Raw genomic sequence first — 25,545 nt, 5'->3', positions numbered from 1 at the left:
GGGGCATTTAGTGGCAATGGCTTTGAGTTGTATTGACAAAACATTGGAGCGCATGCAGGATGATGGCAGGATGTCATTCAGCTGTTACTCGATATGTCTTGGTGCAGAGCTTGATGAAGTGCTGCTCCAGTACTGACATAAAGCTAAGGTTAGCTGTTGTTACTTGTCCCCTCTGCAGTGCCTATAGACTAACAGTCATGTCTTGCTGGTGGGCAGAGTGCAGATAAAACATGGACTAAACCTCAGATAGAAACAGGGTTTTCTGCCTTCATGCCTGTACATAACTTACTGTTGAGTGCTCTCGTGGTGCTGTTTATCTAGACTTGCTAGGCATTTAAGGACTAGCTGAGCTGTGTATGTGTGCACATACATATTTTCTCCCATACACGTCTTTGCACTTTTAAATCTTGTTAGCAGAGCAATTGCAAGAAGGGGAGAAAACATCTCCTGCTCATCAGATACTTGATTGCTTTCTGTTTTCCCAGTAGAAGTGCAGATCTGCAAGGCACACGAGAGAAATGAAGCATGGAGAGATGACGGCTTTTCTCCATTAGCAGTATACCCAACACAGATGTACTCAGATACTGTGATAATGAGTACGTTGGGGAAGCTTAAATAAGGCAGATACTCTGATCTTACTTGAAGTTGCTGTGGTCAGAGCTTTGCTTACAGTTTCTGAAAGGAAGAGGCAGCAATTGAGTTACCATTTGAACTTAGACCTGTTTCTGCAAGAAGATATTTGAACTTCCACAGCATTTCTGCTTGGAGAAGAGACACAGGTGGTACAGCTCACTTATTTTGTTGCTTAAGTGACTCTGACGTGGTGTGTCAGAACCACAGCTTGCCTTGGTGTAATGAGCTCATGCAGCCTTTTTTTGGCAGTGGTGCAGGGATCTGTTGCGGGGTGAATACTGTGTTGCAACCTAGCAGTCTTTCATTAGAGGAGTCCCATGGGAATGCTAACTATCCGTTTTATTTCCCTCCATTCATTAGCTAGATTTATTAATGTCCCTGCAGGAGGGTGTGCACCATCAAGGGATGCTTTCTGCAGACATGGCAAGCCTGAAAGCTGGAGTAAAAGAGCCAGTAATGGTGACAGTGGGATGTGAATGTGTCACTGCTACTGATACGTATCAGGCAGTGGGATGAGGGACATTTGGCTCTATGTGGCTGCAGACCAGTCCTCTGCTTCTGTCATGCATGAAGCAGCTGCTCTACCTTCTGCTTTGCAAGTGTTACCTCCTTATCAGCCATTGTGGCAGGTACTCCACAAACATACATTGTCCATCATGACTAGGAGCAAACTGATGCTTCCCTAAAATTCCCAGCTTGTTTTCCTTCAGCCGAGGATGGATGAGGAGATGACTGTTACTGTTATTTAGTTAGGTAAAGCAAGTCCAAAAGTGACAGAATCAAACAGACACCAACTTTTTGATTCCATGCTGGTAGTCTTGCAAAGGTACAGTAAGTATTTTTTTCTAGAAAGCCAAAAAGAGCTCAAAAGAGTCAGCCACTAGCCTGATGGAACCTCGTTCGAGGTGATAAACCTGGGCTGAGGCATAATCCTGGTATTTGCAGATGCGAATGGAAAAGCTTCCCCAGAGCGTGAGGCTGTCCCAGCAGTGTAGTGAGGATGGACACCTGGGACCCTTGTTGAAATCGGACAGATCCAGGCCATACCTCTCAGTTTTCAGGTGGGGACTTAAGCTCTGGAACATGGTGGCTCTTTTTCTTACCTTCGTTTTGATCAGCAATTCCATCCACAAGCTACTGAGGACTCTTCCTATTGCAGATTTAACCAAAATGAACCTGTTTCTTCTTTAAAAAGCAGAAACAAAACCTGTATCCACTGCAAGAGGTTCTTGATGCAGTCTGTGATGGACAAATGTTATAAATGAGAGTCGTCTCACCTGGTTAAACTCATTGGACTTAATGGCTGCAAAAATTTAGTCTGTGAGGCCAGTACTAAGGAAGGCAGCTGAAATACAGTCAAATAATCTTCCAGAGCATTGCGGCAACTTTGTTAAATCAGTACAAAATTTATGAATATGTGAAAAGTATAAGACATCACGAACTGGTGCCCAGTTTGGGTAGGATCTGGAAGTGTAGGTGGAAGTAAAGCAGGTGTCCTAGTGATGGCTGAGACAACTGTATAAAATGTGCATGCTTGAACAAGGAAGATAGGATCTTTACAGGTATTTAAAGCTCTTACGTAAATTGGAGACCCTTATACGGCTCAGATGCTAGTTCCTGAGTAGTGCCTGCAGAGGAAAGAGCCTGTCTTACTTGTTCTCCTGTACAGGTTTTCTTCCTTTCACCTTTATCTGCTTGCTTTCAACCTTCCAGGCACTTTGTGCATTTTTGGAGACCTGAAAGTCTTGGTTTTTTATCTGTTCGTGTTGGTGATCCTGGAATTGCTCAGCCACGGCCACTGAATATCTTGATACCATTTTCTCTGGATTGCTTTGTAGACTCAAGTGCACTTTTTTGCAGTACATATATTGAGAATAAAGGGCAGCTACCTCAGCAAATTAGCGTGAAAGCATTGGAAAAAATTGTAGAGTATGGTTTTATTTAGGAGTAAAAAACTACCCTTTGTCACCTGTTGCCTGTGCTCTTCAAAAAGTATCTGTGAGGGTTTCTGAGAAGTGAAATGGCTTGTCTGTCTGTGCCTTTGGCACTCATCTAAAGAGGTAAATCAGACGCTGCATTGACAGCGATTTGCCTCTATGATAGAACTTCAGCAAGCAAAAACTGGTTTCAGTGATGATGGAAAAAAAAACATTCGACATAGGTCTAACCCTACAGTGTGGTAGTTTTCATTGCGAAAAAAGTTCTCTACATCTTGCAGCTGAACAGGTATGTGATTCATTTGAAAAAAAAAACTGAAGGGCTATCATGCTTTTTAACCAGCAATCTCAAAACAATGAAACCTAGTTTTGCTTACCATCCAAAAGGGCTTTTCTTAGAAGCAGCCCCAGTTCTGAGTACAGCCTGTCTAAACTTGCCTTGTACTGGCACCTGTGTTGTGCTGAATGAAATAGAGCAATTGACAGCAGGCCCATCTTGAATAGTCGCCTTGTGATGCATCTGCTTGGGTTATCAGAGGCTGGGTTCTTGGGCTGGGTCTGAGCAGAGTGCCTTCGGGTAAGGCTGAGGCTAAGAGGCCATCCTGCTGCTGGAGCTTCAGCTAGAAGCTGCCTTTTTGCGCCCAAGACTCAGCTGGGTGGCCATGGTCACTTGTGGCAGAAATTTGTTTTCAGGAACAAAAGCAAATTCCCTGTCTGAAAATATAATAAAATGGTGATGCTAAGCTGGCTCCTTACAGTCTCTAAATACAGAGAAAATAGCACACAGTAGAGAAAAAAATGTTTGCTGAGTTAAGTGAGCTATATTTAGGTGCCAAACAAACAGATTTCTGCTTTTGACCCTCCCCCTCACACCCCCAAAACCTCTTTTTATACTGTCTGCAAATGTCTTGGCTGTTCGTGGCTTCTGTTCTCTGCAAAAAGAATAATTGTGAGCAGCAGGGAGAGGACATCTGTTACAGCTGAAAATAAAGAAAGGCAAACTCTTAGGCATACAGCCCCTGTGTCCATCCACATTGCTCTCCTCAGTCCCCTGTGAGTGCTGCATCTATGGGCTCTTGTAGTTTCAACACAGTTGATGCTTAAAACAAAACAAAATCCCCCTGAACTCTCCTCTGTCATCTGCTTGATCCAGATGTACTGGTCTGTCCACACGTTTTTGCTTCATGATTTGTCTGGGATTAGAGGTGAGACACCAGGTGTCACACCTGCGCGGGACAAGCTCCTGTCTGCCCACTGCTATGCAGGCTTTGTTCTGTCTGGCTTTCTGTGCTGATTAACAAGCCTTTGTAAATTTCTAATTTTTGTATCCCAGAGAGTGTGTTAACTCTAATTCCTTCATAAGCACAAACACTTGGTGATTAGAAGTTAGGTTTCATAGCTAATTAAATACCAAACAACAAGGCAGAGCCTTTAACAAAAACATGTCACTTAAATTGCCTGTGCTCTCCTTTATTGGGTGTTCTTTTTCACAGGAGGAGGATCTTCCCCATGTTTCCACCTAAATGAAAGAACTGAGTGCAGGTATAGATTGATGAGTGGTTTATATAGCATTTTGTTATTAACTTGAGTGCATATTGCACAACAGTATTTAAAATATGGCTTATTGCTGTTGGAGTTGTCCCAGGCATGTGAACTCCTGACAGTTCTGAGTAGCTAAAATTCAGTTTAAAGCTTTGGTCTGCGTATTCTCCCTATCGCTAAGCCTGAAGGCTTTGAGGAGCCCAGCTGAATTCTTGGAAGGTATGGCTGTTGTTTGGGGTTTCTGCTGCTTAACTTCCAGCTGCATGTGCTGGGTGGATCTGTCTAGAATGTGAAATGAGAGCACCTGCAAATCCTGATTCTGTCTGGCACTTTTTTGTTCTCCTCGACCTCTCCTGACTCTACGGACTTCTCTGAGCTGCTTGGGGAAGAAATATGACAGCCATAAAACTGAAGCTCAGGGAGATATCAGGGAGACAGCAACTAAGTTTTGAATTGCACTGTTGTTCCTCAGTGCAGTCTCATAGCACAGGACAGCGCTCAGCATTCACTGGACCTCAGAGGCCATGGTAGGAGAATATCAAAGAGGAAACGTCACTAGAAATTCAGTTTCCCAACTAGGGTCAGGTGAGGAATTTCTTGGATATTATGGGTCTGTAGCAAGTCATGGCATTTAGCTGTCAGTGCTCTTACTGGATTTGTTTAGATAGATAGGATTTCATTGTTCCCCCATGCATTTGCTGCCTTTCCTGTGTCTTGTGGGGGCTTTTTGCAGTGTTAGTGTCTCTGTAGGTGCTATTAGCTGTGTAATTAAAGTGATCTTGTGCTGTGCTTTTTTGCTGTGGCATAATCGTCAGCATGATTGTCAAAACTGTTTAATTTGAAACTGTGATTCAAAGATGAAAAAACCCTCTAGCTGCTTTGAGCAAAAGCAAGGGAGATCTGAGGAAAGTGCCTTGTTAGATAGTTGTGTGGCATGCTCAGTGATTTGTATGGAAATGTTCGTGGTTGGGTATCACCCCTTTACAGGAAGATGGTAGAAGGCAACTGTTTTGTGCTGGGGACCCAGGTTAAGCAAACTGGTAAGTACCTTTTGCCCCCTCTTAGCCCTGTTTTCTCCCTTCTCTATTTTACCAGTTTATTTTCTTGCCAAAAGGTAATACAGAGCTTTTTCCTTGCTTGACAGCTGATCAGGATTTATAGCTGTGGCTTATCCAAACAACCTGTTAAAATGTTATGGAGTGTTTCAAAAATAACAGTTGTCATAATTCAAACGAAGAACAAATAAACATTCATTGTCATGTTCTACTCAGTGTACACAAAACTGTGTGCACACATCAGCTGAGATTGGAGGGACAAATATTAGCCTGAGATTTCTTTCTCTCTGAAAGGGGCTGTCTAAATATTCTGTTTTAATAATACGGAGGCATTAGAGCTCCACAGACTGCACCAATTGACTTGACCTTTATACATAGAACAGCATCATATCCCTCCTTGCAATAAAAGAAAGTAGTGCAGATTTACTATTCACCATATATAAGACTTGTTAGATTTTATTCCTTGACCTTAAAGGCAGATTGTGCAAGTAGAAATTGGACAGAACAGCACAGTACATACCAGCTCTCTCACATCACTGCCAAAAACCAGCAGATGTGTATACATAAAACCGACAGGTGAAGATTATTGTGTTTGTTAGGCCTCTTGCCTTTGATTTCAACTGACTTCTATGAGTTACGGTATGGGAGGAAAGAAACACTGTGATATGTTGGGCACCTTGTAATGTTAATGCCACTGACCGCTAAAATCATGCGCTGTAGAGAAAGAAAAATGGGGGAAGCCAAATCTTAGTAATGTGTTTAGCATCAGGTTAGGGACATTACAAATAATGTTCTAGAGAGCTTTTGTCTTAAGGTTTAAAGATAAGCAAAAGGTTTAGAATTGACACAAGTAGACAAAACCGAGTAGTTACTTCAATTGCAAGAGGTGGGTATCTGGTCTCATCATGGAGAAACTACAGAGGCTTTTGCTTCTGGAGTGAATGTGCCTCATAGGAAATTAAAGTACATTAAAAAAAAAAAAAAAAAAAAAAAAAAAGGTTGTGTTATATGAGCAGAGGAATTTCATTTAGAACAGGTGAATCCTGCATGACCCAGTGGGTGACCTACGCACTGCATGGGATAGGGCAAATAAGCTGAAGTCCTTCAAAACTAAAGAATATTTGAAAATTGCTCCAAAGGCAAGCTTAAAAGTGCAGTTCTGTAGGCAAGTAATCAATGAAGTGCATAGAGATCAGCTGCTGATTTTGGTATTGTCACAGAGCTGTCTCTTACCTCCAGCTGCTGTTGCTGTTTGCTAGCAGGCAGGAGTTAATAGGCTGAATTTAGGTTTGGGGGAAAAACCCAACAACTGCAAATTCTGCTGTTTGCTCGTTCACTTGAAAGGCTTGTATATTTTTGTTTCATATACTCACTACAGGGGAGGTTTTTTCCCAGGAGCTCATATCAGTCACTTCCTTGGCTCATTGGTTTAACGTGTGCTTGGGCTGATCTTTTTGCTCTTGAATATGTGTATTATTAATGTGTATTCTGAGGACTTGTATTTGCTTTTGACTTCGAGGCAAAGAACTGTCTGAACATCTTTAAAACACAGTTAAATGTCTTCTAAGTAATGCTGTTTAGGTCTGTCAGGGTTAAAGTTTTTTGTGTTGTTTCAGCTCACTCTAGCAGTTCCTGTTTCCTATTTCCTATTCCAAAATAACTCCTTGGCATGCATATTCTCTCCATCTCTTGTTAGCTCTCGCTGTGTATTGCTTCTTGTAAATATTTCCAAAACGCAGCCTGTGTACTGTGGAGCAAACTGAAATGTGAGAGAATTGTAGTGATGCTTTTCAAGGAGTGAACAAAACTGCACTCCTAATTCTGTAAAATATTTGGGACAGAGGAAACTGTTTCCCTAGAGAGCCGCTCATGGGAGGAGCACTCTCACCAACTCTTTGTGATATGCTTATGTACTGTTCCACTTTTGTGTGTGTTTCCCCCTCCCCCTTTTTCCACCAAACCTAATGTGAGTTATCACCTACTTCTGCCTCTTGCACACTGAGCCTACAGAGCCCTCCTGTTTTGCTCAGCTCTGCTTATAAGCTGGCCATATCTTCCTGCAGACCTTTGCCTACTTGTCCAAGGCTCAGCTGCTTGTGTCCTGTTGCAGGCTGTGGTTTCCTCAAGCCCAGTGAAGGAGCTGGAAGGATAGGGAAAAGGGAACTGTGTGATGCAGTGGGAATGTCAAGTAAGGTACTCAGAAGAGAAAGAAGGACGACCCAACGTTGTTATGCTTGGAGCAGGCAATTCTGGTTTTGAAAGTGGTGTGGGAAGGTGCTAAGACATAAGGGTGCTGGGAAAGAGGAGAGTAAATACAGTATAGTAATGCAAGGAAAACGAAATAAACATGATGCATAATAGGCATATGAGCAAACTTACTTTCTTGTTCACACGGTGCAGATAAGTGTCACTTAACTGTGTGCTCTTTTCTGGCTTACTGCTGTCTTGAGAGGTGTTTCTCCACTCCCTTTAGAGCCTTCCAGATGGTCTGCTCTTAAGGACCTCTGCAGCAGACCTGCAGTGCTTCTTCATTATAAATTACGGGCAGCAGGGACATTGATAACTGCCCACAGCTATAACATACGTTGCAGTAGGTGCTCTTAAATTGGTGCACAATAAACCCATCCCTCTTCTGTGTGTCGTACATTGTATTTTGTGAGAAACAGTGAAAACTGAGATACTGTTAGAACTTGCTGCTGAATTATGGGATACCAATGTCCAAGTAGCATATTCCCTTGGATTTCATCAGATATAACAAATCCTAGATGTGGGACATCATTTGAAATGATGAGTTGGTTTTTTAGGGTCTGCCAATTGAGGATTAAAAAGTTAATCTTTCCTGCAGCTGTTGGAGCTGTCTTGCATTCCTCTGAGTGGGATTCAGGTATTTTGGTATTTCCTCTTGTGATTCTTGTTGCTCTTTGTTTAGCTCCCAGCACATCAGTATGTGTCTGTCCTTTTTGTGCTTGTGCTTGCATTATTGTCATCCAATCTGTGTTCACCCAGTCTGCATCTGCAGTGCTTGAAAGGGGATTCCCTGCTGCGACAGCAGCAAGCTGCAGCTACACTTCATGCACCCTGCCTTTGAGAGCACAGCCTTGTTTGCTATGTTTGCCCATCCTGCGATGGCAAACATGTATGTCTCAACAGAATGAATCTTGAGCATACCTGTCTTATTAAAGGAATTGCTTTCTTGGCTCTGGAGGAGGCAGAGTAGCAATCTACTTAATGCATGTTGTAGGCTATACTCCAGAAACAAGCAGTGCCATTGTTTCCTGTTGAAATGGTCCTGCTTGTAAAGAGCAGAACTTTCCCTTGGGAGCACCTCAGTGTTTCTCATGCTGTGATTATGGCTTGCTTTTCTGCTAGGCTGTAATGCTAGTAGGTTACAGTTGCTTATAGGGGGGTGGCCTTACACTGCAATAATCAAAACTCGCTAGAGGGATGAAGTCCCAGGTGAACATGCTGTTCCTTGGCCTTACCTTGCCAGTACACGTTTATGTTGCTGCTTCCTCCTTTTGCTTTTGCATGTATCCATTCCTGTTGGTGTTCCCTGAGGGCAAGTGGTGCCATAAAATGTGAGGTTACTAGTGTGCTGCTAGTGCAGAAATATCCTCTTCTTTGCAAGAAATAGGATGTTTCTCTTGACAGTGTACTTTCAGGCCGAAGTTCCTGGAAACATTCAAATCCTCTGGAGGGCAGTTGTTTTGATCAAAGGAGAGCCATTTCCTAGAGTCCTTGAAATCAGTCCTTCTTCTCCTTGCCTTCCCCTTAAACTTGGTACCTTTCTGATGTCATTTTTTTGTCATGATTACTCTTCAAAACAATTATTTTAACTTCTTTCTGACTTGCATTTACTCTTGATTGGATGGGGTGGAATTGCAAATATCCAGTTTGTCTCTGGATAGTTTATGTGGGGAGATTTATCAATTTCCAACATCTGTAAAGGTTCTCCTTTAGTAGGCATTAGGGACTTCATGGGTGCTGCACTCTTGGTAGACTTCCTAAATTAAGTTTGAGAAGATTGTTGCTGTTGGGATGTTCTTCAGAGCTCACTCAGAGGGATGGCTGGTACTCACGCAGTGGAAATACAGATTAGAAGGCAGTACTTTGAATATCACCATTTGTCCCTGATCTGACTTTGAATAGAGAGAGACTGCTGGTGGTTGGCTCCTGGTGTGATCCCCAGCCTCGCTGCTTTTCCCTAGGCAGCGTATGTGTTTCCTGCTGCTGTTCTGTCTCCATTTAAATGTTATAAAGTTGTACGACTTGGTTCCTTAGAGTTCATGTTGTCTGCCAAAAGGTGCTTGTCCGAATGTAATCTGGTTTATTAGTAGACTAGACAGAGCCCGCATAATGGTGCTCCCACAGCTCCGCTCAGGACCGCGGTGTCCCCGAAGCGACCTTTTGAGAGCGGATCCAGCGGCAGCGCTCGCCTGCTCCTTGGCTTCTGGGTGAGGATGTTATTTAGGTAAACCCATACATCCTTCCACTATTTTTCTCTCAAAGCATGGCTGCTACTGTCAGTCTTTTTACTGACCCTTAACAAAGGAAGAAATATTCCTGGAGATATTTATTAAAGGACTAAGGCTCCAAATGCTTGTCTGCATTCTGCTCCTGAACACCTATATTATTTAAACCAGGGACTTTGCCAGGCAGCAGAAAAGCAGAAGCAGTGAAACAACTTACATGGTGACAGTGCCATCCATCAGAAGTGTTAGGTGAATCAGTAACTGGCATTAAATCTGTCACTTTTTTTTTTTTTTTTTTCCACAAATCACATTTTCTGTGAAGCCCCATACTAAACGTAAAGTTGTATATTTGCACTGTCGTGATAATTTTCTCTACTGATGCCCTTCTGCTGAGGAGAAGCAAAGTGTTTTTGCAGAGCACATTCATTTTGCCTGGACAACAGCACATTTAGAAAGGCTTGCAATGTGTTTGTAGCCTCTAATCCAAGAGACGAGAGCGAGCTGTCTCTGCTCAGAGGATCTCTAATTGGATTTCTGCATCTATTTAAATTAGGTTATCATCCACTTGGCAGATTTCCTGCTTTTTCCACCAGGGTGAAGTCCATCTCTGCAGCAGCTATCTGTGACTTTCTTCTCCAGGGCATCTGAATGCAGTTCTTTCTGTAAGTGTTCATTTATCACTGTGAAGCCATGCAGACCTCAAAATATGCTAATAAACTTTGGGAAACTGTTTTAGCTGCCATTTAGCTGCAGTCCTCATACCTGCCTCCAGTCAGCTTGCTGCTTGGAGCTGCCAGGAGTGGAAATGTATGTGGATAATTGTTTGATTGATGGAGAAACTCTTGCCCTGAAAGTAGGAGGTTCTTTTCAAGATATATTGCTGTGACCTTCAAGACATTTTGTCTGGATCTCCATGGCTCAGTCTTGCAAACTGAACCCTGCTGGAGGAGTTTGGGTGTTGCTGCATCCTTTGGCGTTGCAGCATATGGGTACATATGTTTTCTCTGCTATTTCTGTTGGTGTGAAAAGTCTCTAGCGTAGTTACACTGGATGTGAGCACCAAAACTGAGAGATGTGTGAAAACACCACTCCTCAAAAGACCATGTTGTTTAGCCAAGTGTGTAGTATGTAGTTTGTTCCATTCCTGCTTTGACATTCACTTACTACGCGTGTTCACCTCTGGTAAGCTGCCCGAAGTTTCACTGCTTCCTTCACCTAATAACGTGGCTGTTTGATCCTGATGGGAGGTATTGGTAATGACTTCTCAAAATGAAGCTCATGTGGGAGTTGTTCAGAGGTGTCAGGCATCTCAGAAGCAGGCACATTGTGTTGGGAGGAGATGATTTTCTTGCTGACAGTGCCAAACATTTCCAGTATCTAAAGCTGGGTTTTTGTAGGATGGAAAATAGTAGCCTAGAAGAGGGTGGTGAAGATCTGTGGGGTGAGATATATTTAAATACAGAAGTTAACAAAAAAAACTTCCCCAAAGAACCTTGCATACAGCATTTTCATCGTAACAATAGTTTTCAATAAGGGAAATTCAAGGAGAAATTAACATTCTTTTCCTTAAATTATTTTTGGACATGATTTGCAGGACAAGGGGAAATGGTTTGAAGTTGAGGGAGGGAAGATTTAGGTTGAATGTCAGGGGGAAGTTCTTCACTGCGAGAGTGATGAGCTGCTGGAACAGCTGCCCAGAGGGGTTCTGGATGCCCTGTCCATCCCTGGAGGTGTTCAAGGCCAGGTTGGATGGGGCCCTGGGCAGTCTAGGCTGCTATGAAATGTGGAGGTTGGTAGCCCTGCATGTGGCAGGGAGTTGGAGCGTGATGATCCTGGAGGTCCCTTCCAACCCTGGTCATGCATCACATGATTCTGTGATTTTGCTTCTTAGACGTTGAATATCAGAATATGATATAATGAGCAACAGTGTAAATGAATGGCACGTTTTATTGATATATTTAGAAGTGCTAAGTGGAGCTCTCTCATCAACACCTTCTCTACAAAGCTCCTTTATTTTGCAACTACAGGTCGTATTTACATACAAGCAAAATGGAAACATGAGGTTTATTTTCCTTTTTTAAAGGCTTAGATCAGGGCACGGTTGCTTTCCCTGTTGCCTCTCTAAACAAAATGTCAGTTTGAATTGTTTTTAGTGTACTCTTCCAAAGAACACGTTCTTCCATCCAGCTAAGCAGTAATGGCCTTGGCTCAGGAGGCTTCAGATCCCTCCCAGAAATGTTCTCTTGTGACCTGAAGCAGCACTGCTGCTGTCTGTGGTGGGAAAGGCAAGCGCTGTCATGAACATCAGCAAGCATTGTAAAGGCTCCATGTTACTCCGCCCTGAACTTGGGTCCTGCTGTTTTTCCAGTTAATGGGACAGGAATAGCTCTCCTGAGTTATATTTACGTTTCCCTTTAAGAAACGTTTAAAGCGATTTTTGTCTGTAGCCAAAACAGAGTTATCAGCTATTAACAGTGTTGCAGTTGAGCAGGACTGAGACTTTACCAGAAGGTCTTTTCTGTCCTGTTCTGCTGCCACACAGTGTGCGAATCTTAAAAGAGGATCCATTTATCCTTTTGCAGGCTGCATTTTTAAAGCCAGCCAGCCAGCATTTCTATTGCATTGCTGTAATGCAAGAAGTGCCTGCTGCCAGCCTGCAGTGCCAGATGTCCCAGGGCACTGCAGGTGCAGACCTCCACCTTTCTGTAATTGACTTGTCCGAAATAATTCTCCTTACAACATAAACACTTTCATTTCAAAACCACCTTTCCCGAGGGCAGAGCTGAAGTTGGTGGTTGACGGATTGAAAAGTCATCCCTGAAAGTTGTGCTTGCTGCTTCTGTCTTCTGCGGGAGCTGAAGAGACGCCCACACTAGGTAGCAGCGCAGGGAAGAGATTTCAGCTGCGTTGTTGACAGTCGTTTCGATGTCACGGGCGGCTTTCTGATTTCCAGGCTCTTGTTCTTAAACCGCTGTGTGTGTGACTGGCCGTGCGGCGGTATTCGTAAACAGAAGATGAAGTATCTGGATGAATAGGTGGCTGTGTGGGATGTGCAGCCTGCTTGTAGATTGGATAATAACACAGTAAGCAACAGCAATTGTACAGCAAGGCTTTTGTGCCAGACATTGCTGGTTTTTGGAGGATGTGGGCTTTTTTGTGCTCAAGGGGCATCTCTAAAGAGAACTTCTAAAACGTCTTATTCCATGGACTTAACTTAGCTGCTCTTAGTGATGCTGTCCTTGAGGCTTACACATTGATCTCTGCCAGAGGTTTTCTTGCTTTTATTCGCTGAAGAGGAGGATGTTGAGGTCCCATTCCAGAGCAGTGTGTGAGCACAGAGGCTTAGAAACAGTGAAGTACTGTGTGAACATGGGTTTTGAGCGTTCCTAAACCTATGGAGGTGTGCAGTCTTTGCACTTGAACAGATGCTCTTTATGAAAAGGAGGTTTGTCTAGGCACAAGTTAGTTCTGCAGAGTTTTGTTTGATACTTTTTGCAGTGCGTTTCTATTCGGCTGAGTAGTTTCTGGGAAGCTGGAGCAGGCCTAATACTTAGCTGTGTGCTCCTTTTGGAAAGATCTTTTCTTTTCTTTTCTTTTTTTTTTTTTTTGTAATCCCCAGCCACATTTTATGGAAGTAAACACTTATAAACATTTCTCTGTGTGGATTTCAAACAGGCAATTACTGTTCATCTATTGCATTTAATTTGAACTACATTTTTGCAGCAGCAAAGAAGCAGAATGAGAATGATACTGTTGCAGTGCTGTTGAGCCAGGTCTGCCTATTAGTGAATGCTAAGTCCTCACCTTGCAGGGAGCTGCATTCTTACTCATTCTTACTGCTGCAAGGTTCAGCCCTGGCAGTGAGATCCAGTTTAAAATGGTTTTGGTATGCAGTTGTGGCATTGTACATATGAACACTCTGTCATTCAGATCTGCTTCCAGATGCTCGTTGTTGGCGTTGTCTAATGGATATTCTGTACTACTTTTGTTTTTCTTGACCATCCTTTGCTCTCTATTTAAATTTAAGTCTTGTGCTAACTCCCCTGCAAACTAATGCTGTGCCTGTCTAGTGCAGGTCAAGGAGGGCTCTCTGATCCTGCAATCTTCCTGGATGTATGCTGCAGTAGTCTTTTCATTTTCCCTTACATTCTTCCTTTCCTTACACTCAGCAAGCAGTTTTCTGATGTTGAAATAAGATCTTTTGGGACAAAGATTAGCTTTTTGTTCTGAGATTGATCGTATATGCCCAAAGGTACCTATCTAACATGACGCATGTGGATTTTGGCTGTGAGTTAAGTGACTGAGGTGACTATTAATTTTGCACTTTGTAAAAAGTAAATTATGGACAGAGTAACGATAGGCTGTACTGTGGGGTTTGGTATATCACTGTGTGCATTGCTATCCACCGAAGCCTTAGCTTTTCTTTTTGTCTAGGGCTGCACAACACTTCAGGTTGTATCTTTTGCTTTCATGTGTTAGTTTGTGTTGCCAACAGGTATTAGCAGCAGGGCTTTGAGCACAGATTTTGCGTTTTATGACCACTGCAGTAAAGCGAACCGTTAACACTGGCCTTTTCCAGCATCTGTGCAGGGTCCCTTTGTGCCAGGACATAAACTGCAGATGAGTTTTTTCCAGGCATTTTGCTCTGAGGTTGAAATGCTGGGGAGCTGTCTCTGAAGGACTGGAGCAGCCCCTGCTTGGAGCTGGGCAGTTTGCAAAGTAACGCACTTCTGTATGCTGTTCTTCTGAGGGGCACTCGCAGCCTGGCACAAATGTTTTCATGGATGAAACGCATTTATAGCAAACTTCTTACGGTGGTTTTTGCATGACTTCTGCAAATTAGGATGCAATTAGCTTGTTCCTACTGATGCCTTATTAGTTAGCATGATGGGCTTAAACTCATTTGGGTACGGATGTATCACAGATGATTATACCCTTTTTATTTTTTAATTTTCCATTGCTTTTGATCATTATTTTTTCAGAAAACACTGCTGCAGATTTCTGCTTCTGGAAAGTAAAGATGATGGCTTCACTGTCTGCCCTGTACAGCCCCCTGCATTAGGAGCTGTTCAGTCGGGCCCTAAGTAGATACTCCTGGAACAAGGTCACTCAGAAAAAGTTCCATTATAAATACTGTGTGTTTATTTTTTTTGCAGGTTGCTTCTATTAGAAACTTTAATTAAAAAATGCAGCCTAAATACTCTTCAACAGTAAGAGATATTCAAACAGCTGTATCTTGTTCAAGCCAATTGCAGGTGTCTTTGACCCTTTTAAATACCTTTTCTTGTATCAACAGGTAGATTTGTGTGTTAACGCTTCTGCAGTGGATGTAGTTTTCAAATAGTAATGGAGATGATTAAGGAATGGTGTGGTTCACAAAAGCACTGGTTCCGGGTTAATTGGGAATTATGAGCTAATTTATATGCTTTGAGTTTCACATCGCATAAAAATAAATAGAGAAGAAGAAAAATCTATTTACCTGGAGCTTCATCTGTGAATTACATTGAAATAAAGCTGTGTAATAAAATAACATGGAAATTGCTGAAGGCCCTGTATGCACAAGTATGCAGGAATGGTAATCTACATTGCATGAATAATCTTTTACATTATTAGACTGACGAATACTCTCTTGCAGGGAACAATAGGGTAAATCTTATTGTAGCTATGACAGTGTATTTTTAGTATCAACTAATTTTCAAATACGTCAAGCTAAGCTTCACTGTTTTTTTTTTATTTTTTTGAGTTGGATGGAATATTTCTAGATGAAAAGGTCTGTAACTTACTAGCTACAGAGTGTGGTTTGTTTTGATGCTAATATGCTCAAAACATGCTGTTTGGATCACAAGATGCTTGTTCACTTCACAGGCACTGCTCTGGGGCTGCTGGAGGTGCTTTTTTCTTGCTCTGGGCTAGTTGTATTTGAAGTCTCATTTTAACATACTATCCTTAAATAGTAACACCTATTTTAGCCATATTCAAGTGTGATAGAGCTGTTGCCCAGAATGCTCAGTATTTAGTTTTAAGATGCTTAGATGTTGAGAGATGGAACTGCTGTTGATGTTCTGTGTTTTCCCTTCTAATGCTAGCACTCTTCTGCTGTTAAAAGCATTTGAATGACTCAGTGGTTCTCTGAGCTTCAGTTTCTCCAGTATTTACGCTCTGAAAGTAATGCCTTCTATTTTATTCTGTTGGCTCCAGTGTCAGAGATGGATGTTGGTGGTATAGCAGAAGAGGCTGAACCTTCCCACCAATATCCCATTCCATGCTGTTGCCATGGGACAGATGGCAGCAGAGGGGCAATCTGACAGAATGGTGTCTGACATGGAGTACATGTGAAGCAAAGGCGTGTCACTGAATTCTTCCATGTGTAAGACGTGGCACCCATTGATGCTATGCACCTTGGGAACAGCAAGGTGCCATGTTCTGAATGGCCATGCACAGCTGTCACACCATGGAATGAGGGGTGCCTCAATCAGCCTGTTCATGTGAATGGATGGATTACAACCACAGAACTGTGTAAAAGCTGAATATCAGCCTCAAGGAATTGGAAACCATGTTGGCAGTGTTGGAATATCACAAAGCTTGCAGCATGTGGGTCCCAGAAATGCTCACACAGAAACAGAAGGAACACCGTATGCAAGTTTGTCAGAACCTATTGAACCAATAGGAGGCTGAAGACGGCAGTTGCCTGGATGGCATTGTTAGCAGTGACAAGATGTAGTGTCATCACTATGAGCCAGAGTCAGAATGGCAGTTCACAGAGTGGTGATGTGAATTCTCATCAAAGGAAAAGTTCAAGACACAGCCCTCGATGGCCAAAGTGATATACATTGTCTTTTGGTATAGGAAAGGGATGATCCTCCTGGATTTCCTAGAACTCGGAAGAGTTTTGACCTCTACATCACAGTGCTGGTGAAGCTGAAGGCTCAAAATTCCAGAGTCTCACCAGAGAAGAAGACAACCTTTCTTCTGCAGTGTGATAATGCCAGATCTCATACCAGTTTGAAGACCATGCAACGCATTGTTAATCTTGGCTGAACTGTTGTACCACATCCACCACATTGTCTGGATTTGGCACTTTGTAACTTCCATCTGTTTGGAAAAGATGGACTGTGTAGACAACATTTTCTTAGCAACAACCGTGCCATCATAACAGTGTGAAATAGCGGGCTGCCTCCGTTGGTGCAGATTTTTATGAGCACAGCATGAGGGCTCTTGTTCATTACCAGTGAAAATGCACAGCTAATGGTGGTGATTATGTTGAGAAATAGTGTTCTGTAGCTGAGAATTTGCTCTGTCAAAGAGTGTTATTTGTATCTTTGTATACAAAGCTCTTTGTATCTGTTGTAGTTTCCATGGAAATAAATAGGCATTACTTTTGGAGTAACCTATGTATGTTGAATTGAAAAGGCTCTAGATGCCATGAATCTGTTGGTTAGAGCTACTCTGAGGCTTTACTCAGAATACTGTTAAACTCACAAATTCCAAACCTTTGTTCATCTTGCATATATTTTGCTGCTTCTCCCCAGAATGGATTTGTAGCAGATTTTCTTAGCTCTTCTGCTACCCCTTTGCTACTATTTAGACCAGGCTTCCCAGATCCTTTCCAAATCCTTTGTTGTCCGTCCTTCCTACAAGAACAGCATTGCTTCTTTCTGTGGGCCCTGAATTAACAGGGAGGTCCAACATACCCATGTCTGAATTCCTTGCATCTCTTGTGGCTGTTTTTCTAAGCACCCCTCATGAAAAGCTGACTTTATTTTATTGGGGAGAATGTCATTTTAAGCCTTGTAATGGAACAAATGGCTGGAATTGGAATGCTGGCTGATATGACTACAGTGAAAGCTTTTATTATGCTTTCTTTTTCAGCATGCTGTTTGAGTAATGCTAGCAATTAGTGTCTTTGTTATGAGGTTTATGGGGACCTGTGGGGGTGGCTGAGACCAAAAGAGCCATCAAGGCACAGCGTAGAAAGTCTGCTCTTGCTGTACTATGTGGAACAAATAAAGAAAGCTAGTTATCTGCCTTATAACCAACCTTAAAATTACCAACTTCTAGCTACTGAAAGCAATGAAAGAACAACACAGATGTAGTTTACTTCCTAGTGGTTTTTATTTGCTTGTACAAGGAATTAAATTGATAGCATGTGAAGCATCTTGACTAAATTTGTCAAGAACAAGGTTTCTGGAGCAGTCCATTCTTTCTTGCAGACAATGCTTGAAGTCCAGTCTACTTTGCATCCAGTGCTTCAATAGGTCAGTGCCAATAGCCTCTCATGTTGAAATAGAGCATTTCAGAGAAGTGGGTGCTTTTGGGGACTCCAGCTTTGTCCTGGTCTTAGATGTAGCATCCTCACTTGTTCCTTTCCATGAGATGCTCTAGGAGGTCTTGCAAAATGTCATAACGTGGTGGGCACAGTCAGATTGGAGGCTTCACCTGTGTTGTCAGAAACAACCACTTCCTTTCCAAACCTTGCACAGTTTAGAACTCCAGACTGTTAAACCAATTGCATGCCAAGCCAAAATGGAGTGTCTCATTTTGTGAGTTCTAATAAAACTTTTGAATTTTCCTGTTAGTTGTCAAAGCAATGAATTGGTGATGTATAACAGTGGTGCCTCCTCTGCTGGAATTCATGGTGTTTGGAATTTGATTAATACTCAGGGAATCACTGCAGTATCACAGACTCTTGTATTCTCCAGTTTGTGTGATTTAATAGGAGTATGATTAAACTATGCAGTAAATCCTTGGACTTCTTGTTTGTATTTCCTTTCACTTTTGTATATGGAAGATATTTTGGGTAGCTCTGTTATTCTTCAGTGTTATTACTAATGTAGCTAAAAAGGGATCTTGTAATTGCATGAGATCTATTTTCATTACAAAACTGTATCTAAAATTATTTACAAAAATCATTGCAAGTTATTTTTTTTTCATCTTCTCTGATTCTATGACATTTTTAGGGAAAAAAATCTGGATTTTTGTTTTGTCCCAAAGAAATAGTCAGTGAGGCACTGTGTGATTGTCCCAAACTTCATGTGTTGTTACTGAGCTTGGTGGATGGATGTTTGGCTAAACAGTGCTTTTTTTGTTTTGTTTTGTTTTTTTATCCTGCAGGTCCAAGGAGCTAATAAAGGAAGCTATCCTTGACAATGACTTCATGAAGAATCTGGAGCTGTCTCAGATCCAGGAGATTGTGGATTGTATGTATCCTGTGGAGTATGGCAAAGACAGCTGCATCATCAAGGAGGGAGATGTGGGTTCCCTGGTGTATGTCATGGAAGGTATGGTTTCAAAAGCTGATACCTTTTTCCTTTATTTTCCAACATACATGGAAATGAAAACCTCATTTCATGGGAAAAATCATTTTGAAGAAAGAGACTAAAGACGTTTTCTAAATATGGTTGTTGAATAATTTGTGCAGACTACTTTTGCTTGGAAAATTCCATGCTGGAATTGTGTGCCTCCCTATATAAAGAAGGAGGGTTAAAGCTCTTAACCCAGCACTGAGATCTATCGGAATAAGCCACCACTAAATATAGTTCTTAGGCTTTGAGGCAATACCTATGCTTTGCTGTATCAGTGCTTGGCTTAATAGAAATGGTGGTGTTACAGAAATGGAAAGTGTCTGTAAAAGGAGGAGACTGGTAATAGTTTGCTACCTTATAGACTGTTGTGAGAATGAGCTTTTGCATGTTGATAAAGTGCATGGACATCTCTGCAGAAGCAATGTGTTTCATAATGGAAAATGGTAGTTTTCTGCCCTGTGCACAAAATGAGTGTAGCATCTACAGTTTAGCATGTCTGATTTGTCACAGTATGTGTTGTGGCAGGGTTTTATCTTCTCAGTGAGATGTGAGTGCAGCAGTGGATGTTCTGTTTTTGGGAGCCATCAGGTTTCTGAGAGTCTCATAGCTGGATGGGTGTTGTCAGTACTCTGCTTTTCCAGAATGTCAGCTATTTGCATTTTGTGTCTTATTCTTTCCACGTTCGTTAGCTTGGCGTGTTGAATTGGGCATATTTAATGTTTCATCTGTAGGAGTTACTAGGCTCAATCAAACCTGATGTCCACCTACTGCAGTGTCTACCTATCTCTTTGGCTAGTGTCTAACAGCGAGTTCTGAGGTAAATCTTGCTGTTTTAATTGAGTTAAGGCAACAAACGAGTTTCCAGCTTGATTTGATACAGTACACATAGACAAATACTTACAAAATCTCTTGGTACCTTTTAGGAAGAAGTAGACCTGTGAGCATTTTGTCCAGATAATATCCAAGGAGAACAAAGGTTTCCTGCTTGTCTCTGTCTTTTGAGCAAATATGAGAAAATTCCAGATTATGTATAACTTGTGTGTTTCTGTGTATTTACACATGCACAAATTAATTTCTTAAATTGTCCTTTAAACAAAAATATTTTCAAGGCAGTAAGCCATCCTTTAAACATGGTTTCCTGCCAAACTCTTAATGCTGTATAGTTGCAAATATTCTTCACTAGTTTCGCAAAACAGCTTTAAGGTTCTGCCCTTTTAAGGTTAAATCCTTTCTTATGGCACATATTTAAGTCCTCCAGCTTTTAATATTTACATATTTTCCACCTTCAAATGGCATTTTGCATTATGAAGTAGTTAGTGGGGGATTCCAAAGGAAATAATGCCCACCCCAGCATTGCATGGAAAGGTGTAAGTTTTTCACTCTCTCATTTTGAGTACAGAAACCATTTTATTGAGGTGCAGGTTTAGTCTTAGACCAGTAACAAATTGTTTTAAAGCAATGCTTTTTTTTTTTTTTTCTTTCTTTTTTTTTTTTTTGGTAAAATAGTGAAGTTTTCATATCACACAACTGTGTTTGGTTCCCAAACACCATCATGTTACCATCATGTTGGAGGCATATTTCTGCTGTGTGACTGGGTTTGGATGATGTGTTCCATCCAAATCTCGTAAGAGCAGGGTGCACTTATCTCCTGTGCAGTGCTGTTGCATCCTTTGGAGAGGAATTCTGGGGGATTTGTGGGCAGACCTCTTCCACCTGTTGTTTGAAGCAGTGAGCATGACTTGCGACACAGTTGGCCTTTATTTGGTGTACCTGATGTTGTCTTTTTTTACTGTGGCTTTCCTGAATTTACAAGGTGTTTCTAATTGTTGCTCCAAACTCTATCCCTTGACTCTCATCTTCTAAAACAACTGTATGTGAAAGTCAACCTCATGGCTTTTGGGCTCTTCAGCTTATTCCTGCTCTTCTGGAAGGTCTCTGTGTGTGAGGGCAAGATTGGCTCACCCCCAGTGTTTGGTTGGTCTTATGATTTAATTTAAGATTATTTAGATAGCTATATAAATATGTATAATGCTTTAGAAACAAAATTATGTGGAGTTTATAGTCTGTGTTTAGAAGTAATGCAATGAGTGATGATGAAGTAATGGAAATGAGAGATGATATCAAATGTCTTGGTTTATGGTTGTTACTGTGGGCTCATTTGCTCCTTTTGGCTTATCGCTGTATCCTTTCAGCTATTCAAACAAACAGAAAACCTACAATCAGTCATCTATAAACTTTATTCTTCATAGAGTTCTGCCGAAAAAAAAAAAAATCCTATCTTGATGAATATTAGAGAGTGATTTTTTTATTTTCTCGATGTATTCCTCTTTCCTTCCTTGCTTGTGATGAATATGAATACAAATTAGTAATGTTGAGTGTTTGATAACCAATACTATCATGCAGATTTCTAATTTATGATTCAGCATTTAGATAGAGCCTCTTACCAGAAGTCTGGGTTATGTATGGATGATGTTTCCTTAGACTAATTATAAATAAAGATTTAAATGAGATGGATTTGAAAACATCCATGACTTTCATTGTTGCTTTCTGCATTTGCTGATCACTGTGAAGCAGCAGTAGTCTCCATTTTAAATTTTCACTTATCTTCATAAACCTTATTAGACCTGTAGTCTCTATGATAATTATGATCTCTGAATATTTGAGTTCTTTATCCTGGATGTTCAGATGCTTACTAACGTGACACTTGCTGTGCTTGGTGAACCTTAGAAGGCTGAATAATGATGAGCCCCAAACTCTTCCTTCTTTACTATGGCTTGATTGTGCTTTCTGAAAGTAATTCTAGCATTGGTATATTTCTGGGGTGAAAATGGCTGTTGTAGCTCAGTGAAAAGTCAGGAAAGTCTTGACTGTTTTTCCATTGTGTCTTTGATCCAGTCAGAAAGATAGTTAACTACTACCCAATACCAAGTTTGGGTGAGCTGTCATTTTTTATTCATGTGTTTGCCCACGCTGGCAAACACATTGATTCTTTCCACTCTGGTTTTGTGCTTTCATGCATGCGATGAGTGAGTAAAAACAGTGTTCTGTGTCTTATTATTTTTTACCTTGCGTCAGAATTCCTGCCCTCCTTGTGTTTCTTTTTATTTTCAGGAGTGCTTGTACAAACTGATTGTACTCCAGAGATGACAAGTTGTTTAATAGAGTGAAGCTTGAAAAAAGACTGAAGTTACTGAGAATACAAGGAGAAAGTCTTCCATATAGTTCCGTATATCAAAATTCAAAGCTGAGTAGGGAGAAGTGAAACACAGTATTGGAAGGTGGGAGGATACTGGAAACTAGGAGAGTTGTGCTTGTTAGAGAGCCCGCCAAGGTTGTACTCCCTTGGGACAGCCTTGCTGCATGGAGGCACACAGAGTCCAGCTCACGAAAGCCAAGGATCCCCATCAGCAGCACCCAAAAAGTTGTCTTGTAACTAAGTTTGAAGGTGAAAATTAGTTGTGATATAAGCAAGTATTTATTAGGGGCTGAGATTCTTGGAGAAAGGAACTCTGACAACATGCAGCAAAAACATGCCTTCGGGCTGTTGAAGCTGGGACTGAAAAGAGGGATGAGTGATCCTTGGCTTATGCATATGTACTAGCGTCTGCTGGCACTCTGACTGCAAGTCAAGCAATTTTGAGGATAAAATAAGCTTGCCAAAAATATTGCCTTTCTTATTAGTGCCTCATCAGATTCTTTTGCAGTGAAAAAGGGATTATCTCTGTTGGTCAATTGTATTCTGCCTCTATAATCAGTTTGCCACCCCCAGTTTGTTTTAAGGTTAAGAAAAAAACAGAAGTTCTCCAAGCTCTGTTTTTGGAGGTTTGATTTGGTTGACTTAAAGCTTTTTTTTGGAAATTACATTTCTAAAACTTTTCAGAAATTACTTAAGAATTTGAAAACCTAGAAAGGTCTCTTTCTGAGAGATGCATCTAGATCTGTACCATGTTGACAGCTTTGAGTTATGTGTGGGTGTTACCTCGCACTAATGAGGATAAATGTGATATTCCACATCTGAAACCAAATGTTTCCTCTTTTGCTCCCTCTCTGTCTGAACCTGACAGCTGCAAGATGTCACATTTGATGGCTGCATTATGAAAGGAAAATATGTCAGCAGAGCTACTGATAAATCAGGCGACAGTGTACAAGTTTTAGGCTCTCATGTGAATAACAGTCATGCCACTATAAACAGACGTTCCAGTTTTTTTTTTTTTAAGAAACTATGTTAACAGGTGTAAGGAGCCCTTCTTTCATGTTGGTTTCTATTCCCATGAAAAATGGAAGGAATAATACTGTGAGTGGAGTGGACGGGACCTAAAGTACTTGAAATGACTGTTTTGTAGCTTACGATTTTGTGTTGACTGTGTGCCGTAGCATCCTCCTTGGCTCTTTGTTCTTCTGCAAATAAATATTGAGGTTGCACTAAAACTCCAAAAGCTGAGCTGAGGGAAACAGCCTCACCAACACCTGTTAGGCTTGTCGTGCTGGACTTATGGGAAGGGAAAAAGCAGCTTTGAGAAGAGCCCGTATTGAGAAACAGTCTATGCTTTCCTCAGCCCTTATTTTAATAGTTTTTCCTCTTAAATCTCCTTGAATTTCATTTTATTTTCATCTTCAGTCAAGAGGATTCTCCTTTGGGAGACTTTGTTCCTTGCTTTACTCCTCATAGCTTCTCCAAAGTGATGAAGAAACATCTAATTATGACTTCTCCTTGGGGAATGGGGTTTGGGACATCAGAGAAGTCTTGGGAAGGAACATATTCCTAGAAAGTGCAGGATTTGCAAGGATATCAAGCTCAGAGTTTGGAGATGTCCCGCAGACATCCCGCGGCAGAGCCGTCTCAGGTGAGATCCTCAGGATCTCAAAGCAGCTCCTCAGTCTGTTGGGATTTCTGCCAATGAATCAAAACCAAAAACGGCTTACAGATACTGCCTGTCTTCCCTAAGATGACAGCTTGATGCTGCCTTTAGGTTATCATAGCTTTTGCCTAACTTTTCTGACACTATAATGTTTTATCATTCTGTTGGCCAGTGTTCTTATCTTCCTTCTCATTTCTGAAGGTGTACCGGAGCATATCATTCTTTTCTCTCCAGTTTGCTTTTGGCAACCGTGCGGTTATGTTTTTTGTTTGTTTGTTTGTTTTTAACTGGAGAATAATCACTGCAGGCTCTTGGCTTCTATATGATCATGCACAAATACTGCATTCAGTCTGGCTTTGTGTCACCCTCTCTCTGCCCCCTCTTTTGTCTCTTTTTATGGACTATTTTCAGTAAGAATCTGATTTAATAGGACATAATTGCTGTACTAGCCCTAGGGTCTTTTGAGTTAGTTTCTTCTTGGAGGATTTGGTAGGGCTGTTTTTTCCTAAAGGAGAGGGAGATGGAGAACAGAGATGAGTTTTAGATTTAAGGAGGCTCCGTGATTTGTTCCCAAGTGCAAGTGCAGAGTGGGAGCAATATTGCAGTCACCTCAGTGCAGTGTATCTTTTGACCTTCACGTTTATTTTTGTGTTATTGTACGTTGTGTTTGCAAGAGGTTCCTCACTTTATAATGGTCTGCTACTATTGTTGTCACCAAGCCTCAGTGTGCAAAGTTCTCCTGGCTCTGCTGGTGTTCTCCAACAGTGATGGTGGTCATCGTTCATCTCAAAGTAAACTGTACACAACTGAGGCATTTCTGCATTTAAAACTTACATTGCCTCTCACTATAAGTGCCTTAGGCTCTGCCTGTACCTGTAAACCAGTTCTCAAGGGGTTGGATCTGCCTTTCCAAGCAAACAGCAAAAAACATCTCCTAGCACAAGTGTTAGATGGCTCTTGAAGTTGGAGAACATTTACGTGGTGTCCATGTGTGGAAGAAGTTAATTAGGTATTTGTGACAAAATGGGATTTTTTTGCACAGCATGCCAACAGATTCGTAGTCTCTGAAGAAGCAACCTCTCACAGTACTTTCCACTGGTTGTGTAAAAATCAACTGTGGCATCAGTTTCTTTTTCCACTCATCTACTTAATGTTTTCTGCCTCTTTTTTTTTCATCATGTTGTAGAGTCAGATCACGGTTTTTCCTGTGATCTGAGAGACTGCTCCTCACTGTCATCCTGCAACCTTTGTGGGTTCCCATGAAATAAGTCTGTTTCCCAAGGAAATGGGTGGTTTCGTGGCTCTCTTTCCTTTGGGAAATTTTCATACCCCCATCCCAGATTCCTCTCTAAATACAGTCCAGTACTGACACCACTAGATATCAGGACAGGATCTTTTTGTAAGGCATTCCAAATTTAAGAAATTGTCAAGGACTGCTGTCTTCACTCTTAAGATCACCTCACTGCAGAGCAAGCTGTATTAGGACCTTCTGGAGGGAGCAGAGGCAGAGATATTGCTTGTCATTCCAGGCATGTAAGGCATCTCAGAAGCCTTCAATTGAATACTGGCCTTTCACAGAACTAGTGTTTTTGCAAAACTTGAAGACCGTCCCTTAGGCAATGCAGATGCTTTAGAAGAGTATTCCTAAAGCTCCTTACAGTGTGAATTTAAATATGGATCCAAGGGGCAGGGGAGGTTGCCAGCAAGGTTTCTTTAGATGTTCTGTCATTGTGTGTGTTCACATC

At 41.5% G+C, this 25,545-nt stretch overlaps 1 protein-coding gene across 3 annotated transcripts in view; it reads left to right on the top strand.

Moving 5' to 3' along the window:
• PRKG1 (protein kinase cGMP-dependent 1) overlaps window positions 1–25,545 on the top strand; it is a 400,374-nt gene that overhangs the window by 33,620 nt on the left and 341,209 nt on the right. For 2 of the 3 annotated variants that reach the window (XM_052677567.1, XM_052677566.1), the window contains exon 2: window positions 18,751–18,917. In XM_052677567.1, the coding sequence (XP_052533527.1) occupies window positions 18,751–18,917 (167 nt within the window). Of the gene's footprint in view, window positions 1–5,115; window positions 5,153–18,750; window positions 18,918–25,545 lie in introns of those variants that run through there. The other variant, XM_052677568.1, reaches the window with a different exon arrangement.

The sequence above is a fragment of the Tympanuchus pallidicinctus genome, unplaced genomic scaffold, assembly GCF_026119805.1.
Source record: "Tympanuchus pallidicinctus isolate F22 unplaced genomic scaffold, pur_lepc_1.0 scaffold16, whole genome shotgun sequence".
Lineage (NCBI taxonomy): Eukaryota > Metazoa > Chordata > Aves > Galliformes > Phasianidae > Tympanuchus > Tympanuchus pallidicinctus.
The sequence above is the reverse complement of the archived record's forward strand: the minus strand, read 5'-3'. Positions and strand labels throughout refer to the sequence as shown.